Source organism: Plectropomus leopardus, chromosome 5 (assembly GCF_008729295.1).
Source record: "Plectropomus leopardus isolate mb chromosome 5, YSFRI_Pleo_2.0, whole genome shotgun sequence".
Taxonomy (NCBI): domain Eukaryota; kingdom Metazoa; phylum Chordata; class Actinopteri; order Perciformes; family Serranidae; genus Plectropomus; species Plectropomus leopardus.
The window spans coordinates 14,889,339-14,911,804 of record NC_056467.1 but is presented as its reverse complement, the minus strand read 5'-3'; the positions used below and the strand labels follow the sequence as shown (position 1 = coordinate 14,911,804).

Here is a 22,466-nt window from a genome sequence, read left to right as displayed (position 1 = left end):
GTCACTCTGCAGCCATTAAGACCAGTCCAAATAAAATTCACAATAAATTTATGGTGTTACTCATTAAGACCATTGTGACTCAGCTGTGGAGAATGCAGAGACGTGTCTTAAACAGAATTCAGATTGAGTTTGTGGATAGTCAGCATGTACCAGCATCCCTGAAATTGACCACAATTCAAATATTTATCTTTTTGAAGAAGGCCAAGCCTTTTTAAGTGTGATTCATGCACTTTTCTGAGGCTGCCCTTTCCCTTTCGGGGATCAGATTTGGCACATTAACACTTTTCTAGCCATGTCTTTGCAAAAAAAAAAGATGCTAAAGAAGGGTGTAGGCCTGAAATGGCTGAGTTTGGATAAGAGTGGCTTTTAGCATAGTCCACAATAATTCCGAAATTTGCTGATGAAGCTTTGAACAACTTGTTTCTGAAGGGAAATAAACTCTTGGCTACTTCCCTGTCTGCACACGTCTTCTGTTTCAACATGACAAACGAGCTCATTCAGAAAAAAAAAAGAAGTCTGTGGGGGGAACTGTTTAGAGATCCAATCATCTAAGTGACTTGACCCTCTTTGATATATTCATTTTCTATATCAGCGGCAGAAAGACGGAGAGAAGCAGGTAGATTGATGGATTTGTCTCCCTTGTTGTCTTTTACTGTGCTGTGTGTGCCCATCTGTTGTATCTACATGAGGTTTTTTTTTGTTTGTTTGCAAGATGACCAGTTTTGTGCTTTTATATCAGTGTGTGGTTGAGGGTCATGTTTGCCAATTTCTGGTTTAGTGTTAACTGGTTCTGTACAGGCTTTTTCCATCAGTGGCTTATTCCTAAAAGTTCTCTTGACTTCAGGCTCATAAACACCAAGGTTATTTGTATCCCTCACTTGAGCACACACTCTAAACTTGGACTAAACTCTAGATTCAAACAGCACAAATGTTTTGGTTTCTATAACTTCATCTTTCTGTTAGGGACGGTCGACACTCCAGTGTCACGGTTCATGCTCCAGTACTCCAGGCTTTGGATTTAACAGCTACAGGGAGTGAAGTCTGTTCAAATCAATGATTTACGCTCAATAGGTTATTAATTAAATAAAGAGCGAAGTGGCTCAAGAACAACATGTGAAGACAGCTCTCTTCCTGTTAGTAATATCTATTGACAAGTTTGTTAATAATAAATGATTCAGCTGTGAATGGCAGATTCATTATGAGTGTGAGTGAGGTCTGCACAGTTCATTTTCACATGACAAACTGAGAAAGTAGATATGAAGGAGTATGTGTGGTCATGACACAGTGGCCACAACACTGAAAACAAAAACAAGAATATATTAAGCAATATGTTATCTAGTTTGAAAATACAGATGTGGGAAGACAGTGGTTTTACTTTACACCCCAGTTTCTTAATCTCAACTTCTCCAGACCGAAAACACAACATTAGTGTATTTTCTCACAGTTGGCTTGCAGATCTTGCATTAATATGGTTACATGGGTATTGATCTTAACACATATCTGGTTCTTTTTTAAAATGCCACTCATTGACCTAATAAAGGTTGTGCAAATCTGAAGGGACAAATAGTACATAAGGGAAGCAGCCACACCTGTTTCTATTCACATATTGTTCAACATAATCTCTTTATAGCAATTAGTGCTTAGTGATGATTATAGGAGGCTACCATTAGGCAGTAATTGTTCAAACATGCTCAAAATGCCCCCCACGGATAAGAAAAAAAATCTTACTTTGTGGTTCTTGTATTTTGTAATAAAATATTACTGAACTACAAAAGACAACCATGGACCTCCATCCAGAATAATCATTTGCAAATGTAATCATCATCATAAATAAACAAATTGCCACTATTAGAACTACTGGTTATAATATTACAGTGTACTGCAGTTCTGAATATGTATGCCAGCAAAATCCATTGCTCAACTGCTGTGGGTAGATACAATCAATAGAAAACACTGTAATGTCTGGTTGTTTTTGTAGGAAAACTACAATGTAATATGAATGTTATGTGGGCTTTATCACTGTCGACTGTTACAGTCAGTGTTAGTAAAGTGTTAGTATGTCATAAAAAAGGGCAATAAAAAGTCATTGTGTGTGCACTTTGCCACTGATTGATCAACATTTTGAGAATCCCTGATCTAATATTTTATTTACAAAATGCTCTCAAATGATCAGTTTAGCTCTAAAGTTTCTAAAAAAAAGTTATCCCCGGGGCAATTCCCCTTACATGGTTGGGTCTCAGAGGGTGTCGATTAAAAAAAGGACCGCCCTAAATGTTTAACAGGTGATTTCGGCCCTGAGCTAGCACATTTCCCAAATTTGTGTCTCTGTGGTGGCTACATCTTATCAGATATAGCCCACTTTGATGGAGACCGGATGCTGAGCAGGAACCAGCAATGTTCACAAATCAAATGAGAGCACAATAAAAGGCTCATAAAATCCCAAGGAGATGAGTCACATGGGCACAAGAAAACCTGCTGTGTTTACTCAGAGCTGGTAGTCAGTGCTGTTAGTTGCCAATGTTTAGTGTCAATGAGCCGTAAACTAATGTTGAGGAGATTTCAAGGATTTTAGGATATTTCTCGCATTTCCCAGGGGGCATCTGACTCCCTTTCGGTGATCAGATTAGGCCCTGAAGTCCTGAAAAGTGATTTTTTTTTCTTTTTTTAAAATTCTGTGCACAAGATAGGGGAGACCAGGGGCAATTGTAAAATTTTTTGGTTTTGATGTCATTACTCAAAAACCTCTTGAGCTATTTGGATACAATTTTTATGTAGGTAACATGCATCTGTGCTCTACTTGTTGACAGCTGTCAATTGTTTTTACAAGCAACATTACAAGCCCAATGTTACAATCGCCCCCACATGCAGGGGCGATTGTAACATGAGGGCAATTGTATCAAAGCCAAAAATAAACTTTTGAGAGTATAGATATAGTTCAAATATTTTAATATCCATTAAAACAATTGATTACAGTTGAACTAAAACGGTATAATTAAACATATCAAGCATGAGATGTCAGTGTGTCTGTTTGCAGGCAGACAGGGACGACCAGTGATGTTTGTAAAATGTTTTTCAAGAAAAATGCTTCATCTTTTACTGCAAACAAATCTACCTACGGGTACAAACATCTTCAGCTGTTTCCTTTGACCTGATTATGTTGAGGCGAGACTCATTGCGCGTGCGTGGCTCCGGTCTAGCGCGCGCCGCTGAGCAGTGCCGCAGCAGCAGTAGCAACAGTGTGTGAAGTGTGCGCGCAGCTCGAGCGCCGGAGCAGCTCCACTTCAGCAGGTACGTCCGGGGGTCAGAGAAACCGCGAGGTTACAGATACTTTTACTCGGTGTTTTGTGCCTCAAATCTGCTCGTAGTCATTTATTTACACTTTCTCCGCCACAGCGTATTTTTCTCTCCAGTTAAACAGCTCTTTCTTATTACAGACGAGAGGAAAGGAGCGGGACGAGTCTTTCACAATGTCGCCAACTTGTTGATGTTGCTTCGACTTATTTTTTTATCAGCCGTCAGCCTGGGTAAGTTGTATTTGTGTGTAGTTTTGTTGCCTCTTTTGTAAGTAAAGGAATGAGACATAACCTCTTCAGCGAAGGCATTTGAATTCAACGATCCCATTGGGGCAGAGCGTGGCTGTTTTGCCAAATACCAATCTTATCATACCAGCTCTACATGTAGCTCAGGTGGTGTCAGTGGGATATTCTTAGCATAGTTTTACAGTTTTGTTGTGACATATAATTCCTGCCCACATGTGTGCTTACATTTAAGTATTACACCCAGGAAATGCTACTGAAAACAGACGCACAAAACAAAAGGACGCTTCTTTTGCTAAAAATAAGTCACTGTAACGTCCCACAAACCCACCAAACCTGTAGATGCCTTTCTGTTTTGGTGGAGGAAGATTTGTTTATGATACCCTACTTTTCATGAGAACTTACCTGCTGTGATAAACATCACATTAGTTGCATCCCTTCCCTGTTTACTTTCTGCAGTGTTTTTAATCCACATCAAAGTCATTAAACTTGATATCTCTAAATCTGGGTAATGAAAGAAAAAGAGCAACAGTGCCCTCAGGCAAGGCACTAATCAGATACAAGCTGCAAGGTGGCCTGCTTCAGGGCACCAAGGTTGTGTATGTTTGGGTTGTTTTTACTGTGCACATACCAGGTGTGAAAATTTGTGACATCATGTATGTGAAGATTGCAGAAAATATTGCGTGATATTGCAAACCATTATAATGAAAGTGAAGCCAACAGATTAAGGCTGACTGTTTAAAGGCCAAAGTCTCAAACCACAAAAATGAAGCTATAAAATCATCCTGGGAAAACTTCCAATATTCTCATGAATTCGGCTCAGGTTTTATTTCCGCTTGACAAAATACATTAATGTCAGACAGAGAATTTAAATAATCTCATTTGCAGAACTTTGTTCATTCACAAATCTTAACTTGACAAATATTAATTAGACTTTTTGACTTTTTATGTTGCATTGAATTGGGTCATCATATATATATATATATATATATATATATATATATATATATATATATATATATATATATATATATATATATATATATATATATATGAGAGTTAGAGTTAGGAGTATAAAGATCAACAGGCCAGGCATCATCATGCTCTACGTGAAGTTTGGTCCTGTTTATGGACCCTGCAATGAATCTTGCAACCTCGATAAATGGCTTTTTATTTATAGAACATCTCTGTTATTTTGTATGACAACCAGCAGTGTATCGACAGACCAACCTTCTGTCTTAATATCTGTATCAATCATCTGAGAATATCCAGAACAGTGTTTCATACCACAGTATATTAAAGGAAAAATAAGTAGGATTTATCTAAAAGATGATGTGTGGATTCATGCAAAGATAATCCCTCTCAGTCATCACTTGTGACTTGAAGTGTGTGGCGGTGTGGGTGTATCTGCAGAGACTCTGCTCTCTGACTGTATTATTTATTTTGCTGTGTTCTGAGAGTTTCTGGGCATCAACCTTTGGGCAGTGGTGTATAGCCCCCAGCCATAACAGGATGCAGGGTGTGAAAGCAGAACTCTAAAAATATAGCAACCAGGTGCAAGATCTCGTATCCAAGAGGAGTCTTTCAATGTTGTGTTTACAAACAACATCCGTCCTGCTTATTCTGCCTTCAAGTTTATACTTAACTGAGAAAATACAGTAACAGGAAGAAGCATCCTCATGGGATGCCATCAGAATAGGCTGTGACAAAAAGACAGCTGCCAACCAGATGCTCCCACTCATTCATGCACATGGGATTACTGATAACTACTTTAATAGTTACACACGTGGACAAAATTGTTGGTACCCTTTGGTTAATGAAAGAAAAACTCACAATGGTCACAGAAATAACTTCAATCTGACAAAAGTTATAATAAATAAAAATTCTATGAAATTTAACCAATTAAAGCCAGACATTGCTTTTCAACCATGCTTCAACAGAATTATTTAAAAAAAATAAAATCATGAAACAGGCCTGGACAAAAATGATGGTACCCTTAACTTAATATTTTGTTGCACAACCTTTTGAGGCAATCACTGCAATCAAACGATTCCTGTAACTGTCAATGAGACTTCTGCACCTCTCAGCAGGTATTTTGGCCCACTCCTCATGAGCAAACTGCTCCAGTTGTCTCAGGTTTGAGGGTGCCTTTTCCAGACGGCATGTTTCAGCTCTTTCCAAAGATGCTCAATAGGATTTAGGTCAGGGCTCATAGAAGGCCACTTTAGAATAGTCCAATGTTTTCCTCTTAGCCATTCTTGGGTGTTTTTAGCTGTGTGTTTTGGGTCATTGTCCTGTTGCAAGACCCATGACCTGCGACTGAGACCAAGCTTTCTGATATTAACATGTCCCTTTGGTCACATTATTTTCAGTCTTTTCTAGGGGTACCATCATTTTTGTCCAGGCCTGTTTCATGATTTTATTTTTTAAAATAATTCTGTTGAAGCATGGTTGAAAAGCAATGTCTGACTTTAATTGGTTAAATTTCATAGAATTTTTATTTATTATAACTTTTGTCAGATTGAAGTTATTTCTGTGACCATTGTGAGTTTTTCTTTCATTAACCGAAGGGTACCAACAATTTTGTCCACGTGTGTATGTAGTCCGTACAGTATCAGAAAGGCAAAAAAATAGCCATCTGGGTTTCCCATGCAAATGTGATGTCTTTAGATTAGTGATGGGTAGACTTATTGTTTTTGTAGTATTGATTCCTTCCAGTTAATACATGTAAATGTATTGAACGTCCCAATTTTCAATGCAAAATATAGTGCCAGTTTCTCTGTGACACTCAGTTAAAGTACATGCGCATTTTAACAGCTAGTGCTGCCCACCCCACAAACTTCTCTTCAATGCATTATCTGTCATCATGTATACGTTTACATTATCAAGCTGAAATATTCATTTTAATGCATTGATTCAGCATCCCACTTTTACGTAGGTAAGCTATGTAAGCTCAGTAGCATGTTACAGAAACGTCAGTTACAATAAGTTGTTCTTTGAGAGGCAAGGAGCAGACATCACAGTTACCTCTGCAGCCTTATGCTTTATTCATGTCAGAATAACCTAAAAAGAACTGAATTCCTGATCAATTAATTGCTTTTCATTCACTCACTGTAGCAGGCAGCATGAGCAGTACCATGCGATGCACAAGAGGGTGAGTGGGAAAAGCCATAAATTCATGATCAGTCAGACATTTAACAAACTGACCTGGTACATACAGGACACTAGAGACAGTCAGTCAGTATGACTTGTTCATTCATTTCCGCCTGTAACTACTTCAGATGTCATGACTTGTTCAACCACCGGTCTAAAACCTGCAAATATGCAGTTCACCGTCACATATTAAGAAATAGAAAAATAGCGTTTCCCTATAATTGAGAAGTTGGAAATTGGTCTTTTTTTGCGTTATTGCTTGAAAAGTATTTATTATTTAGTAGTTATTTTTTTGTCATTTGTCTCAGTTCAACATGCACATGATTGCTTCCCTTTAATTGTTGCATCATCCCCTGCTGTTGATGACACTAGTGGAAATATAGTGGTGTGTGATCTTTGTGATGCACTCATATTACACAATTTATGTCGCACTGTTTTCTCCATAATTTCTGTATTTCTACACTAAGGGGATTTTACTAAGTTCAGTAAAAAAAAAGTTGTCACATAATAGACATAATACCCAGTAATCGCTTTGAGGGGCTGTCACTTTAAAACGACCTGGCACTCTCACCATGGGACTTTGGCATGGCGACTGTGTTTTTAGCGAAGATTCCTTTCTGCTAGGCAATGGTCAGGCTTCAGTAGCTGTTTTGTCTGTCTGTCTGTCTGGGAACACCCTACTTTAACACTGGCTTAGTGACACAGTCAGAGATGTGATAGAGGGGTAGAGAGAGAGAAACACTGCCAAAGTTGTTTACAGAAAAAAGTTAAGTGCAGATATTGTCTCCTTTATGAGGCATTTGTCCCAAACATCCCAGCCAAATGTCTCCTTAAAATTGGTAATTTAATGCAAATGACCCAAAAATAAATCTGACTTCTTTGGCCTGAGTAGGATTTACAAGGATCATCCCAATAATTCGTCTTAATTAGGAGCCAAAGTGACCAGAGCTGAAGATACTGTATAAATCTTCTACACTGTCAGAGATGCATTAGGGAGTCAGTCAGTAAAGATGTTTCTTTTTGTCCTGTCTTGTTTTTTACTGACTCTGCTTTTACCAGAGAGGCATTCACGTCCCCTCTGCACCACAAACCCATGACAACAGCCACCGCAGGGCGCAGGCTAACAGTCACTTTTCCACTCTGTTAAGCTTTTGGTAAGCTTTTTGCCTCACCAGAGGTGTGCATCGAGCTGTTACAAGAACTAACAGCAGCTTATGTTTAGAAAGAAAAAAAACATGTTTTTCTACCACCATTAAAAGGAGTCAATAGAAATTACCATCCAGGAGCAAAAACAAGTTCCCAGACAGCAACAGAATCTAAAAATATTTGTGTCCTTTGGATATTTGTGCATTATCATTATGCCTTTATTATTTTAATGATAGAGAGGGGTAAAGGACAGAAATAATAGAAAATGAAAGTGTTTGACTGTTACACTGTAGGTCTGGAGTTGTGCTCATTGGCAAACAAAAACAGCTCAACAGGTAGAAATTTGGTGGTGGGACAGAGTTCAGGAAAGTGATCTTATGCAGCTAGTTAGCCTCATCCACAAAAAAACAGCCACAGAAATTACTACAACTGAGACTGATGACTTGAATTTCTCTGTGCTAACAAAAATTGAATTTTTGAACAAACTGCAGGGGTGATGTAGTGATGGAAAACTTTTTCCTCCTGCTCTTTTCTTATGCATGGAGCGTGTCCTCTGCATCTGTCCATCTGTCGTTCTGCTTGTGTGTATGTGTGTCTGCTTGCCTAGCAGTGATGCTAGGCTATTACTAAAATAATGTTGAAAAGAAAATAGATCAGATGCCAGTGTTGGTTTGCTGGGAAGCAAGCGGAGCAGGCGTGAAACTCCGTGGCCAGCCTCCTGGTTCGGACACTTCTGCCTCCTGAACCCAGCAGCTTTGTTGAGCTCCGTTTCTGGAGTCAGAGCTCGAAAAGCTTTCAGGCTTCGGGGGAGCTTTATGGCATTTTTGCGTCTCGTCTAAACCTGGTGTTCTCATGCATGTGCTCTCAGGTACTGACATTTGGCATCAGTGGATTTAACGTGAATCGATGCTCAGAAGTACTATTTGGTGTGTAGAGTTTTGAGCTTGGTAGCCTACCCCAGTCTTAATTCTGCCCACAGGCCTCTAACTGGTTAGTTTCCTCTCCAACAGGAGAAACAGCTGTCTGTGGGCACAACACCAGACCAAATTTGATCAGCTAATCAAATCTGAGATGTGAATGGCATAAACTGAGTGGTTAAAGCAAAACAAACTGCACTTACACACACCATACCACCCTAACTAGAAACCTGCTAACCTGAACACAGTGTCAGACAATTAAGTCTGATGATTACGTGAGAAGGAACCTAGAAGGTTTCAGTGGCTGATGCTGGACTGTCCTGTCTGTGTTTTATTTGTTTCATCAGAGCTCCATTCACTTCCCCTGTGTGTGGCAACCGCTTGACAGGCGTCACTCGAGGACCAGCCTCAACTGCTGTCTATCAGTCTTTACACGCCTGATGAAATCCTCAGTCCAAATCCTTACAGCAGCGAGCAACAACACGTTTTTGCTGGCAAGTTATGACAAATTTTTATCAGCAGAGCGCTGTGTAATGTCACCTGTAGCCTTGTGTGCGATCCATATCACATATAAAAAGGCAGACATCCATCTGTAGTTGGCTTTTTGGTTTGGCTCTGCCAGAAGGGGATTTTACTTTTTAAAGACTTACTTTTAGAGACTTTAGTGTAGCCATGTAATGTCCATATTTGTACTTAAACTTCTTTGGAAATCAAACTGGACTGAACACAATTTTTTTTCAGAGAATACCAAGAAAGGGGAGGATTAGTTCAAATGAGTTTGTTGCTCGGGATGTTAGAGATAGCCTGTGAACTCTGGGGTGAGTTTGAAAGTTGTTTATTAGATCTGTTGTAGATTGATTGTAGTTGGCTCTCATGCAAAACAGTTTATTCTCCTCTTGTGTGGCCCTCCACATCACCCATGTGTCTATTCATAGTGCAGCTGATTGGTTTTAAATGTCTTTAATTGCCATTGCTTAGGATTAATTGACTCGTGTTAGCCTGCAGCATATTAGCTAAGATAATTAGCAGCAGTTGTATGTGTGTGTGTTCTTCCACTGCAGTTACATCTGTCTTCATTGGTAAAAAAAAAAAACTGTTTTATCTCAGTTAGAAGGATGTTTATGTTGTGTGCTGTGCATGCATGTTTCTGTACATACATGTCCATGTCTCTGTTTTTGTTTGTTCACCTGATGAACACACTTTACTGCCACATTTTAGCGTTTTTTCATGTGTGTGTGCCTCCTTTGTGTTTGTGTCCGACTGCAACTGTGTCTGCAGTCTATTATGTTTGACACTGATTTTAGTTTCCTTCCCTTCTGTTGTGTATGCTAATTTTTATTATTCTTCACAGCCAAAGCATGAGTCTGCATACATGTGTGGTAGCCTGTGAGTGTGTGTGCACATCAGTGAATGAGTGTGTGCAGCAGAAAGTGAGCAACAGAGGCATGAATCATTGATTAGTGTGTCCAGAGACCGTAGATCAGAGATGGGAAAGCAATTAGAGGTGAATTGTTCCCTGCTCTCTCCCCTCAACTCAACATCCTCCTCCTCTATTCATTTACATCTCCTGCTCTGTGTTTATTACAGACACAGAGCACATCTGTGTAGTGTACAGTATGAATCTTTATGTGCCCTTATCTGCTTGTTACCTGCTCCATTTGGTTAGACAGGTGGCTAAAGAGTGGCTGCCACAGCTAATGAATCCACATTATTGTGTATCTGAGTGCTTGTATATGTGTGAAAGGGGTGCTGGTAATACTTTACAATGACGATTATTGATAAAAGATGAATTATTTCAAATTGAGTTTCACAGAAAGACACGACCACATCAATTGTCATCCTGCCGTAGCCCTGACATGAGTGGAGGTGCGAGGGCTCATTCATCGCTGCTTGCAGCTTTAATTTAATTTAATTAAAATTTAAAACTACTTCCCCGTTAACAAACAATGAAATGATAAGTCATACCAAATGAATGCTATAATTTATGGGGTTTTGACAGTTTATTGTTGCCGACATCATATCATTTTATATACTATTTTAAGCATTTGTCAGTTGGTTTGTTAACCTTCTATAATCATTCTGGGGCCCATTATAAAGTTTCTATGTTTACACACTGACCAAAAATTTAATTGCAACACACTGTCTTTGCTCAGTGTTCACCAGCTAGGCGCGTACTGTGTCTGTCTGCTGTTTAGTGCTGGGAATTTAGCATATAGAGGATTGATCAGAGATTATTGTTGTTAAAAAATACTCTGAGTTACCTCATGTTACCTTAACCAGAGTTCAAAAGTCCTGTTGGTACAAATCCACATGCTGAATAATTATTTAAACTTTATACATTGTGGTGTTTGATTTACAGCCTTGTCAGGTTTATGTTGAGTTGTTAATATCTTGTATCGGTCCTGAGTAGCAGTCACATTCTTGCATTCGTGGTTTATAAATAATCTTGCGTCACCCTCTGCTGTGCCTGTTGGCAGGCCTGAGGGCAGAGAGTACGCAGCAGCGTGACTCTCTTGTCAAAGCACGTGTGAAAGAGAGAGAGACAGATAAATAGAGGACAGAGTGAGGGATCGTCCCTGTCACTGACTGGTAACATTACGCCTGTGGGCAGCACTGTGGGTGTGCACTGCTAAACATGTCATTTGGTGTCTTTTTTTAGGGAAAAGGACAGCTTGGGGAATTAGCTCAAATGGTAGAGCGCTCGCTTAGCATGCGAGAGGTAGCGGGATCGATGCCCGCATTCTCCAGTAAGCTTTTCAACTGTGGATGCATTCAGGGCAGTACTTTTAAGGGCAAGCGGATTTCTACACATTATCAAATGTGCTAGTGATTGCCGAATGAAAAGTGTTGTCTATGACCAGATAACTGATTGGATGGCTATGTTTGTCCCTGGAATCTGTCATCTGCTCATAGTAATAATTGCAGTAGTATGGTGCAACATATTTCCCTCTAATGCAAGTGTAAATGAATGCTAACTACTTATCACACTCCAGTTTATGTGAAGAAGAGTTTAAGTTAATGGCAAAACCTCAGCTTTTGTAGTGTGGCTGAGGAATGACACTTGACAAATGCTGGAATCAGAAACAGGTCTTTCGATCCAAGGACACGTCAGGAGAGTCAAAAAAGAACAGACTTGGATTTATGCTTTGCTTTGTGATCAATAAGGCATAACAAAAAACAACCATGGCATACTGCTTTGCAGAATTTTTAAAAAGTCTTTAAAAATGTGCTTAGTGCCCACATGTTTCACAGGTAGATAAACCAGCGCTGGTGTCAGCTGCAGGAAATCAGAGTAGCACTAAATGATTGTCACAGGTGCAGTCAATAAAGAGGAAGTGTACACAATTAGCTCAATTCTAGCAAGGCATCATTATCTTTACAGTGAGCAGATGCATCACAAATAATGCATAACAGATTAAATGCCTTGTAATTTTCTATTTTTAGCTTACTGATCCCAAAATGAACCACATATCTCTTCCTTTTCTGTCTCAGAGTCTTAGCTTATACAGTTGAAATGTATTCTAAATCACAAAATTTCCCCCTCAAGGTGGTAAAGCTGTGAAAGCTGTCAGTTGTATGGGTGCGGAAAAGCATTTTTTTCCCACAGGCAGAGCTTGAGGAGAAGATGTATGGACAAGTCTCAGAAACCCCTGCCAAAAATACTATGTGGGCAGAAAAACCTGCACTGAGTCACAGAGCAAAAGTAGGTGACTCCTTCACTCCCATAATCACAGTCTGTTTAATTCCTGCAAAAGCTGATGAGCAATATTTTAATGAATGTTTGCTGTTAGTATGATGGAGTAAACATGTGGCCAGAAATTACCTCATGGCACACGCGACTTTCATTTTATGTTTTGAGAGTCTCGTCTAAAAATTGTCTAAGGCTGCACACTAACACTTGTAAACCTTTGTGTCATTTGATTTCCTTTTTTTTTTCTTTGCCATTCATTTGAAGATTTGGTCTGTCAGTTTTTCTTGCTGTGCTTTAAGTCAGGAGTTGTCACTGTTTTTCAGGCCAAGGACCTCTTGTTGTATAAAATGGAGCTGGACTTGGGAATAGAGAATTCCCTGGATATTTTCTCTCATTTGCGTTTTCCTGTAACTGTAAAGTCAGCAGCAGTTGTAGCGTGGCACATCGACCTCACCCTCTGCTCTCTCGCTGGTGGTTTCTGAGGTGGACCGTGTGTCAGTTGCTTGCTTGAAAAGTTACAAAAACGATCTCTTGTGTCTAACAAGACCGGAATTGTCCGCACACTTGGACTAATATTACAGCTAATTGGCTAATGTGTGGGAAAAGAAGGTGCTGCAAAGGGATTTTATTTTATCTATCTCGCCTGATTGCACAAGGATTTATGGTTAACAGCAAGCCTGCCAGTAATATTGGGTACTGTAAATTAAAAAGGTTTATGATGAGGTCAATTCATGTTTGCTAATAATATGTTGGATAAATGTTAACACATTTTACTCTTTGGAAAAAAAGCAACAACCTCCCACCCCACAAAATTTGGCCTCCTGAGGGGTTGCTGATCCCTAGTTGACGACCCGGGATTCAATGTGATTATCTGTTAGCAAAGAAATATTAATGCCAAACACACACACACACACACACACAAAACAGAGTGCAGCAACGACCACTTAGAGGCCTGTAATTACTGTTTGCTCTCTGGAGTGTTTGGAAATTGGAAACATGACCAAACACACACATACTTACACAGCCTATATTTCAGGAGCACTGACAGATACCCAATCATCATTAAAGCCTAACAAAAATAATACATTGCCATTATTCAACGTGAAATGTGAATCTGCAATGGCATATCTGTTTTCATCCAGTGAATATTTCAGTTTAAATACACTAGCAATTAAGTGTGAAAGGCATTGATCAACTATGGTTCATTAACTGAGTTTTAAATTTTTAATTACTTTTGCACATGTTCCTTCCATAACATGTTTGGATATAATGAGATATCTCTGGAAGAGGTTTTAAATTTCCATTTGTTTCTTCTACCTAATTATTTAAGAAATGGGCACTCAACAGTTAATTAAGCTTTCATGAACAATATCTTCCTCCTGTGATATATGATTATCTGCAACACAGTGGCAGTCCTAATAAGGTGCGGATATTCAATATGGGAATCAGAGTGGCGTTTGTGTCCGTCGGCAGATTCCAACTGTTGTTCCTGCTTTGCTTTGTAGATCAATGATTCATTTGCTGGGGCTTGTTGGATCGAGAATGTGTGTGTTCTTTGTTTTTTTTCTGTAGAAAACTTAACAGTGTAATACGAGACAAACGAGACCTGCCAGTGACCTGTTCTTTCGTAAAATAATTACCATGCTTGGTTTCTTGTTGCAGCTTGCTCTCTGACACATTAACTGCATTTGCATGCCAGCATTATAAATACCAACAACCACAACGTGACACAATTCACAATCAGGAGGCACCGTGACCTTTGCTTAGGAGGTAGAGTGGGTTGTCAAGTAATTGGAGGACTGGTGGTGTGATTCCCAGCTCCTTTAGTCCAAATGTCAAAGTATCCTTGGAAAAGATACTGATCCCTGAATTGCTCCTGATGGCTGTGCCATGTTTGTGTGAGTGTTTATCAATGATTAAAACAGAGTAGCAGGTGGCACCTTATATATGGTAGCCTCGACCACCTGTGTGTGACATGTGGAATGTGACTCTGTATTGCAAAGGCTCATATTTACTCTCTTACGAAAATAGATACATCCGTTTCAAATGTTGAAAATGTCACTCCCTTCATACTTCCATACTTCCTTTATGTTGGCATAGATACAGCCGATAGGTGGCACTAAAGGGCAGAGTCAAAAGTTTCACACAACAACAAACCAGGCAACGGAGGAGGTCATAATGATGTACATTTTAACAATCGTTGCAAGGTAACGTTGCAGACGTGATGGCCTGTGAAGCCATTATATATGTGGCAACATGTTGACAGAGGACTCTTTTTACTAAATTACAGACTTGTTCAGGTCCACCACTTTTTAAATATCTTAGTTGTCTCCTACAGTCAAATCTTGCTTGAACTACTCTACATTGTTCTGTTTTGTCCATATCATAAGCTTTCAGAAAATGTGCACAAATAGGGATAAAATGAACGCAGCGTGCAGACAGAAGTCTCTGTCCATCTCCACATTGAGCACAAATGAGCCCTAAAAGCACGTAGAGTGGTCCTAAGACTAGAAAGGTGTTGTGCAATTTCAATTATTATTTACTATGGAAAGTTACAGTATGGATTGAAGCTTTAATAAAAATATAGTAATAAAAAATATATTTTTTTAAAAAACAGTTGATTTAATTTCAGCCCTGGTGGTAAAACTGACCATAAGAGGCACCATCAGGCAAAACAAGAGCCCCATGCCTTCATAAAATATACTGCATCTTTGACAGAGTGTGATTTGTAGTTAATCAGACATCAGTTTTTAAAGTGCCGGGATTTCAGAAAGCTGAGTGATTTGAGTGACTGTCATAGCGTTGCTGGGCTGTATGAAAGCCAAGAAAGTCGGTTTCAAGGCCTTTCTTCAGAAAGGCGAGTCAACAAATCAAAAAATCCAAATTACACTGTAAATGAGTCATCGGCAAATGAAGCAGACTGCAGTGTGCTTTTCAAAACCTTTGTTGTACCTTTTTGCCTACTCATTGATTTAGTGTAGTGAAGTGTTTTATGGTCTGTTGGCACTCTGCTGCCTCTCCCTCCTCCTCTCCCTCCTCCTCTCCTTCCATTAGTTTACCTGATGAAGTCATGCATCACTTCTGCTCACAACAAACTGGTCTCGCACCCACACAGAGGAGTTAACTTAAAACACACTCACAGAGACTCACTCAACAGATTACTAAAAACACACTTTTTTTTAGCAGTTTAACAAGAAACTGCACATGTACGCACACATAGGCTTTGGTTGTGAAACGCCATGAATCAGTCTGACAAGTCTACGGAGGAAGTGGCTTAAGCCAATCACTTACTCGCCCACAAGCTGCCGTGAAAATATGATTGATGTTGGTGGTGGGAGCGGTAATTTGGATTGTTGATTAATCTCTGCTTTCCAGACAGTATGAGCTGTGAGTGGGTGACCAGACAGTCTGCAGTGGTTTTTATTTCAAAACTTGCAGCTCCCTCTTTTTATAGAGTGATGGAATAAATTATCATAATCTAATGGGCTGACTGGCCAGGCAGTTATTTATTTTTGTGCAGTTTTTCTAGTGATGGAGCAAATACTAGTATAGCACTACACAGATGGAAAGTAATTTAGCATAGTTATGAGCTAATGGTACAATACTTTGTTTTGTTTTTTTTTACCTGATTACATCTGTAGCTTTTTAGGTATGAAGATTTTACTTTAAAAACATACACCTGACACCTGAAACATTTCACTGCCACTGTTTATGTATTTTAATGTCAGTAGAATAGTTATTATAGGAAAAGTCAAGTGTCGAAAGGCCCAATGTGACTGCTTTCCTGTGGTGTTGAAGATGTTGACAGTACTGTATATATCAAACAAATACTGATCTCTTGTGCCCTCTGGTGGAGAGTTTCTCTTTCCCAGTGTCAGCTGGGAAAGGCTCCAAACCTCCCGCGACCCTTAACAGGAAAAGCAGTCACGGATAATGAATGAATAAATATTCGTCAAAAGCTCTTCAAAATGGCATTAATTTGTCTTTTTAATTGGGTCTGTCGCAGTAACCATTTTTGTGAAATTGTTTGTCCCTATAATTGTGATACACAGTATTATCATTTTAAGACCATTTTAAGTTACTAATATAATGATCCTATAATGGTATGATTGTGCATGTACAATGTTTCAACGAGCAATGAACTTTAAACTGACCAGGAATGACAACAAAACACATCTTAGTGTATTTTTTTTTCCTGTCTATTTCGGTAAGGCTGATAATGGGGAATCAGGAAAACCCTGCTGTTTATTCTGGCATCATGTTGGCTAAAATTTTGTGATGTTCTTTAATAAACTAACATTAACTTACAAACATGTAAATACATTGGAGATATTGTCAACAAATGAACATGACCTTGATCATTTTTGCTTACTGTGAAAACTTGATCACGTTATTATCATGACTGGCCTAGATTTTTTTTTTTTTTTTTTTTAATTTAGTTAAAATATTCACATTATTCTCAAAGTAACAACGCCCTCATGTCTCTCCCTGCCTTTCCTCCAGGATGTAAAGATGCCAAATTCTGTCAACTCCTTCCCGACGGACACTCTCATCTCAAAAACCTTCCCTTTGGACTTTTTATCTACCAGCACGTGGCCTACAGAGTCATACGCAGCAGACAGCTTCAACACCAGCGTCAGCAACATCAGCAATGTTAGTACCATCAGCGGAGCTGGCATCCTTCGCTGCACCTATAAGGAAGACTTCAAGCGTATTTTACTCCCTACTGTTTACACTTTAGTCTTCTTGCTTGGACTTCCTCTAAACGCTGCTGTCATACTGAAGATATGGAGGACTCGACCCAACCTGTCCAAAAACAACATCTATATGCTCAACTTGGCCATAGCGGACTTCCTGTATGTGATGTCACTTCCTTTGCTCATCTACAACTATGGCAGTCATGACTACTGGCCATTTGGGGAGTTTGCCTGTAAACTAGTCAGGTTTCAGTTCTACAGGTGAGATTCTTGACAGAATATTGGATTATTTTCTGTTGTGCTAAACTGGGATTGATCCTGATCTGAGTCACTTGATATTGAGTATCTGCTGATACCGAGTCCTGATCTGATACTTGTATTTACCTTGATAACAGAGCTGCACAATACACACTAAAAGTACTTTAATGTTATTAAAATCAATCCAGTGTATATTCTTGATAGTTTAATAGTTCTGCAGTGCAATACAAGAAAAAATGTCTGCATCCAAACAGATCCCCAAGTGATTTTTATTTTATTTTTGACAAAATAACAAAGCGAACAAACTAAGATTTTCTGTATGTGGCTCTCATTACAGTCCCGCGTAGTGCAGCATTTTTTATTTTACATTATGAAGTAGAAATTATTCTCAAATCTACTTAGAGCAGCATTGTAATAGAAGTACAGAACACGATAAATATGTAATATAATCACAGTTCCACTTTGTGTAGTGTTATAGCTGAACTTTAATATTCTCACTCACAACAAATAAAAGTGGGTCACAATTCCATTAGTTACAACATTATAGTAAAAATAGTTTACAAAAAATGAACAATAAGAAATTCAATTCCACTTAAAGCGGAGTAGCAGCTGAAGTTGAACATGAAAAAAAATCAGTTTCTACTTATTGGGAGTAGCAGCATTACAATCATCCCTGAATATCTGCTGCAGATCATGCTCCCTGTGTGACAGCGGATGTAAACAAAGAATCATTTGGGATGCATGCTCAAAATAACTGATTCCAACCAATTAAAAAATGTGTTAATCGGGGCCGATACTGATCCTTGCAATGTGATTGGGAAATCCCTCGTCATAAGACTTGACTCAACTTAATTTTCTTTTTCTCTTTTTCAGTAATCTGCATGGCAGCATCCTCTTCCTCACCTGCATCAGTGTGCAGCGCTACGTGGGCATTTGCCATCCTCTGGCGATGTGGCACAAGCAAGGTGGTCGCAGGTTGGCGTGGTGTATCTGTGGAGCGGTTTGGCTGGTGGTCACCGTCCTGTGCGCGCCAACTTTTCACTTCGCTGCAATCGGAACTCAGCGAAACCGCACTGTGTGTTATGATTTAAGTACGCCAAAGAAATCAGTAGACTACTATCCTTATGGCATGGCGCTGACCTGCCTCGGCTTCTTGTTGCCTTTCATGGGTGTGATGGTGTGCTACTGTCGGATGGCCCACATCCTCTGCCGCCCTGTGTCCTACCAGGGTGTCTCCATGGCGACTGGGGAGAAACGGGACAAGGCGGTGAGGATGATCATCGTGGTGGCCGCAGTGTTCTGCATCAGCTTCCTGCCATTTCATCTCACCAAGACCATGTACCTGGTCATTCGTACTCTGCCTAATGCGCCCTGCGAGACGAGAAACTTGTTCTCAATCATCTATAAAAGCACCCGGCCATTTGCCAGCATGAACAGCTTTCTGGACCCTATTCTGTTTTACTTCACCCAGCCTCGCTACCGCCGGAGCACCAGAAGGTTTGTACTCAAAGTTACTACCCTCAGGGACAAGGGCACCAGTGTGTGAGCCGACAGTGGATCCCAAACTGCAACAGTATTTCTTAAAGCTACAACAGTGGTGGATCCAAGGAGGCTGCAAAGTCGTGCATGTTTGGTTGCTGAGTTTTTTCAAACACATTTCCTCGTGCATGTTCTAATCTAATGTAAGTCCTTTATTATTTTACCTTTCATTCACCGCAAAGACGAACTGTACCTTCCTATGAGGGTCTGAAGATTTAGAGGTATTGACACATCAAAATCCTTCTGAACTATGGCAAGCCACATTATGCAAAGATATCCACATATGTATTGTGGATTTGTTTTTGTCTTCCTTTCCCTTTTCCCTCTTTTTATTTTTGTTTTGTTTTTGCTTATTTTGAGGTAATTTCCATTTGATAATTAACATTTTACTAATATCTTAAATTGTTAAATTGTGAAATTATCTTAAAAGCAAAATTTGGGGGCTCATTGCCTTCCTCCCATGTTTTTGAAAGAAATTAAACCAATTTGCTCAGGTTTCAAAGGGTTAAATGTGAAATTGGGCATATATACTTTTCGAAAATATCTTAAATTTAGTTTTGACTTGCACAGTCATATTTTTAGATATCTTGAAATGTCATTTCTACTAGTAAGAATGTGTTGTGGATATTTTTTCTCTCCCATTCTGACAAGAGAGAATACAGTTTTGACTCTGAGAAATGCTGTTACAGACGTCTAAAACGTACTTAGAAATAGCGGTAAAAGGTTTATATGACTTGCCATACTGAAATACAAAATAAGGGTTGTGATCTTGTAAGACTGAAAGGTAAATGTAGACAGAAAACCAGGAGGAGAAACTCTCAAAGCTGAAAAGAAAATTCATATTCTCTTCTTACTTACATAATCAAAAATCGGCGGTCACCATCACAGTGTAATTGTCTGGGATTTCAGGCATTTAGGACACTTCTGGCAGAGACCCTAGATTATGTCTCTTTGATTTTCTCTTTATTGTGTCTGAGGAGTGCTGTACATGTTGACCAGGGCATTCACATCCAGTATTATCTGTGAAATGTTAATTTTCAGTCTCTGCTGTACACTGGCTATTAAAGAGGAACTTTTACTGTTTTTAAAAAATATGTTTATGTTACACTGTGATACAGTAGATATATATGACAATGCTCTTACATGATAAAATAAGGAGGCATGTCGTCCATTTTAGCAGGCCTCCAAAGTTTATGTAGTACTAAAGGTGAAAGATGATTTAGAGATATGTGTGATGTGGAGGTGGAAACGGAAATGGTTAAAGAGAGAAGGAAAAATTAATATTTTGGATGAAATCCACTATAGCACACTGCCATGTAAAATGCTCAAAGCAATGGTGAATGTTAATGACTGCATGAAGCACTTGTTTCTGGAAATGTGCATTTTTGTATTGAGTATTGCACTTTCATATGAAGGCATCTACTGTTTATCCCCTAATGTTGTAAAAGTTGTTGTTGCATGTTTTCACCACTGGATGGTGTGTGCACCCCACTGCTGTAACCCTGCTGCACTGAAATACCAGCTCTGTTCTCTCTACAAATGCTGTGGTTATGAACATGGTTATGAAAAAGTTATCCAGTAAGGATAAGATGTTGACTACTACAATCAGAGATAAAACAATGCCAAGAAAACTTCAATATTAAGCTCGTACCACTCTGCAATAGTCAATCTATAATTATCTACATGTGATCTTTAAATTCTCCAGTGAAACAAAAAGGAAACTCATTTAAAACTGTGTGCCAGTTTTAATATGTTTTAGAGTCAATATCCGATGCATTAGAGGGAAGGTAAAATGCTATTTATGGACCATAAGGCAGGGTCTAAATTAAGGCTCAATACTGCTTTTTTTACCCACTTCCTATTAGTGTGTGATTCCTTTACATTAAATTGGGATTTCTGTTTCAAGAAATCACCTCTGCTTATGTTAGTTCGGTGCTATAGAGATGATAGAATAAAACGTGAATAACTGAGAAAAGAGACCTTTATCAAAGGAGCTCTGGACTCCGAGGTACTTTAAAGTATATGTGATTTGTTAAGTGCTTAGTATTGTTGTGATTACTTTTACCAGACACATACAGTGTAAATGTGTTCAAATCTATACAACTGAACTTCCTTCTACTATTTCTTATAGAGTTATACCAAGTAACTGAGTTACTGAGTTTCTGATTTGGTAATCTGTCATGTTCATGAAATGAACATTAACGCAGAGTGTGTAGTAGATGGTTGTAACTGCATTTTGCTGTAGCGAAATGTTAATTTGATTTGATTTTTCTTAATACTTAAGTACTGTAAAGAAAACATTATAAATATGTACTAAAGGCAGTGGTTTTCAACTTTCTCTCAATTGCCAGGAAAAAAGATGGCAGAAACAAGGTTGAACGAAAATCATTTATATCAGGAAAATAGACAAGAGTTTGCCAGCGCTATCACGCTGATCTTTATTTTACTAATATTCAACATGGTTCCTTTTCTTTTTACAGTTGCTTCCCCAATTACTGTTAATGATTAATAAATGGTTGTCAGGTGGGAGGGGGGATTTGATGAAGATATTTGAGAATCACTGCCTTAAAGGTTTAAGGATCTTGCATGAATCTAACCAGATTTTACTCTGCAGTTTTGTTGGTAATTGTGGCATTCTGCTTATACACTGTTGTGAATATTGGGTTAATGTGAACATGTCATTTTGATGCATTTAAAATGCAAGGAACATTTTGACCATGGTCATGTGCTTAAAAATGTTAGGAACTCCTTAATGTATGTGTGTGCGCATAGTCAGTAATGTAGAAATATACTGTATGTTGTGCTTCTGGCTTCAGCAAAAAAACTGAATACACAGGTCTTATTCTTATCTCTGTTTTTTTATTTGCAATGTCAATGTTTTTCCCACGTTTGTGTGCGTGCGTGCGTGTGTGTGCGTGCGTGCGTGTGTGCGTGTGGTCAAGTTAGAGCGATTCAGCGATGTCTGCATTGTGCAAACATCTTTGTGTCAATCAGTATTATTTAGAAGAATTCTTATTTTTGTAAAAAGAAAAAGAAACGTTCAAGGAATAGAATTTTATTTTTGTTACATAGATATCATTTTGTATGATTATGTTGATGAAAAGTGACATTTATGTTTTTAATATATTTCAGGTTTTTTTTTCCTTCTCTTATCAAGAAGGCCTCTTGAGTTTCTCTTGTAAGTGTTTTGAATGTTGTCATAATGTAGCTAACAGCCATTATTAAACGTCACCCAGCATCATCAATGTCTTTGCTTCATTCTGTTCTCATATGTATTGTCCTTATCTTCACAATATGAACTTTGACTCTTTATGTATTCTAATTTCTATCATTTACTTTGTATATATTTTATATCTAAGAGGTTAATACTGATGCAGTAGATTGTGTCCCTTGCTCTTTTCTCCTCTCATATTTTCCTGTAATGCAACCTGCAACTTTCCTGACAAAAGTCAACTTTTCCAACTTACAGGTCAACAGAATTTCACCAGGCAACATGACAGTGTCTGGTTCAAATTTCCTCTTTGATTTA

General features: G+C 38.8%; 1 protein-coding gene and 1 non-coding gene across 4 annotated transcripts; both read left to right on the top strand.

Annotated features, from left to right (window-relative positions):
- The first annotated feature begins 538 nt into the window (after positions 1–538).
- On the top strand, positions 539–19,291 carry LOC121943325 (P2Y purinoceptor 3). 3 transcript variants are annotated; one of them, XM_042486842.1, is made up of 5 exons: positions 539–616; positions 3,435–3,524; positions 9,100–9,246; positions 16,947–17,401; positions 18,272–19,291. In XM_042486842.1, the coding sequence occupies exons 3-5, from the start codon at positions 9,193–9,195 to the stop codon at positions 18,942–18,944; spliced, it is 1,182 nt and encodes a 393-aa protein (XP_042342776.1). In that variant the 5' UTR covers positions 539–616; positions 3,435–3,524; positions 9,100–9,192; the 3' UTR covers positions 18,945–19,291. The 3 variants fall into 3 exon arrangements, with proteins under 3 accessions (XP_042342776.1, XP_042342778.1, XP_042342777.1); XM_042486843.1 differs by lacking the exon at positions 539–616 and adding an exon at positions 3,225–3,288; XM_042486844.1 differs by lacking the exon at positions 9,100–9,246 and having other exon boundaries at positions 18,272–19,289.
- trnaa-agc lies at positions 11,427–11,499 on the top strand. Its single transcript has one exon. It is a non-coding gene; the product is annotated as a tRNA-Ala (tRNA).
- Positions 19,292–22,466: the final 3,175 nt, after the last annotated feature.

Bases quoted from the DNA above. Each gene is read 5' to 3' on its own strand.
- LOC121943325 (XM_042486842.1), top strand. From the start codon at position 9,193: ATGAAATCCTCAGTCCAAATCCTTACAGCAGCGAGCAACAACACGTTT. The intron at 9,247-16,946 runs GCAAGTTATGAC...CCTTTCCTCCAG, and splicing joins GCAACAACACGTTTTTGCTG to GATGTAAAGATGCCAAATTC. The intron at 17,402-18,271 runs GTGAGATTCTTG...TCTCTTTTTCAG, and splicing joins GTCAGGTTTCAGTTCTACAG to TAATCTGCATGGCAGCATCC.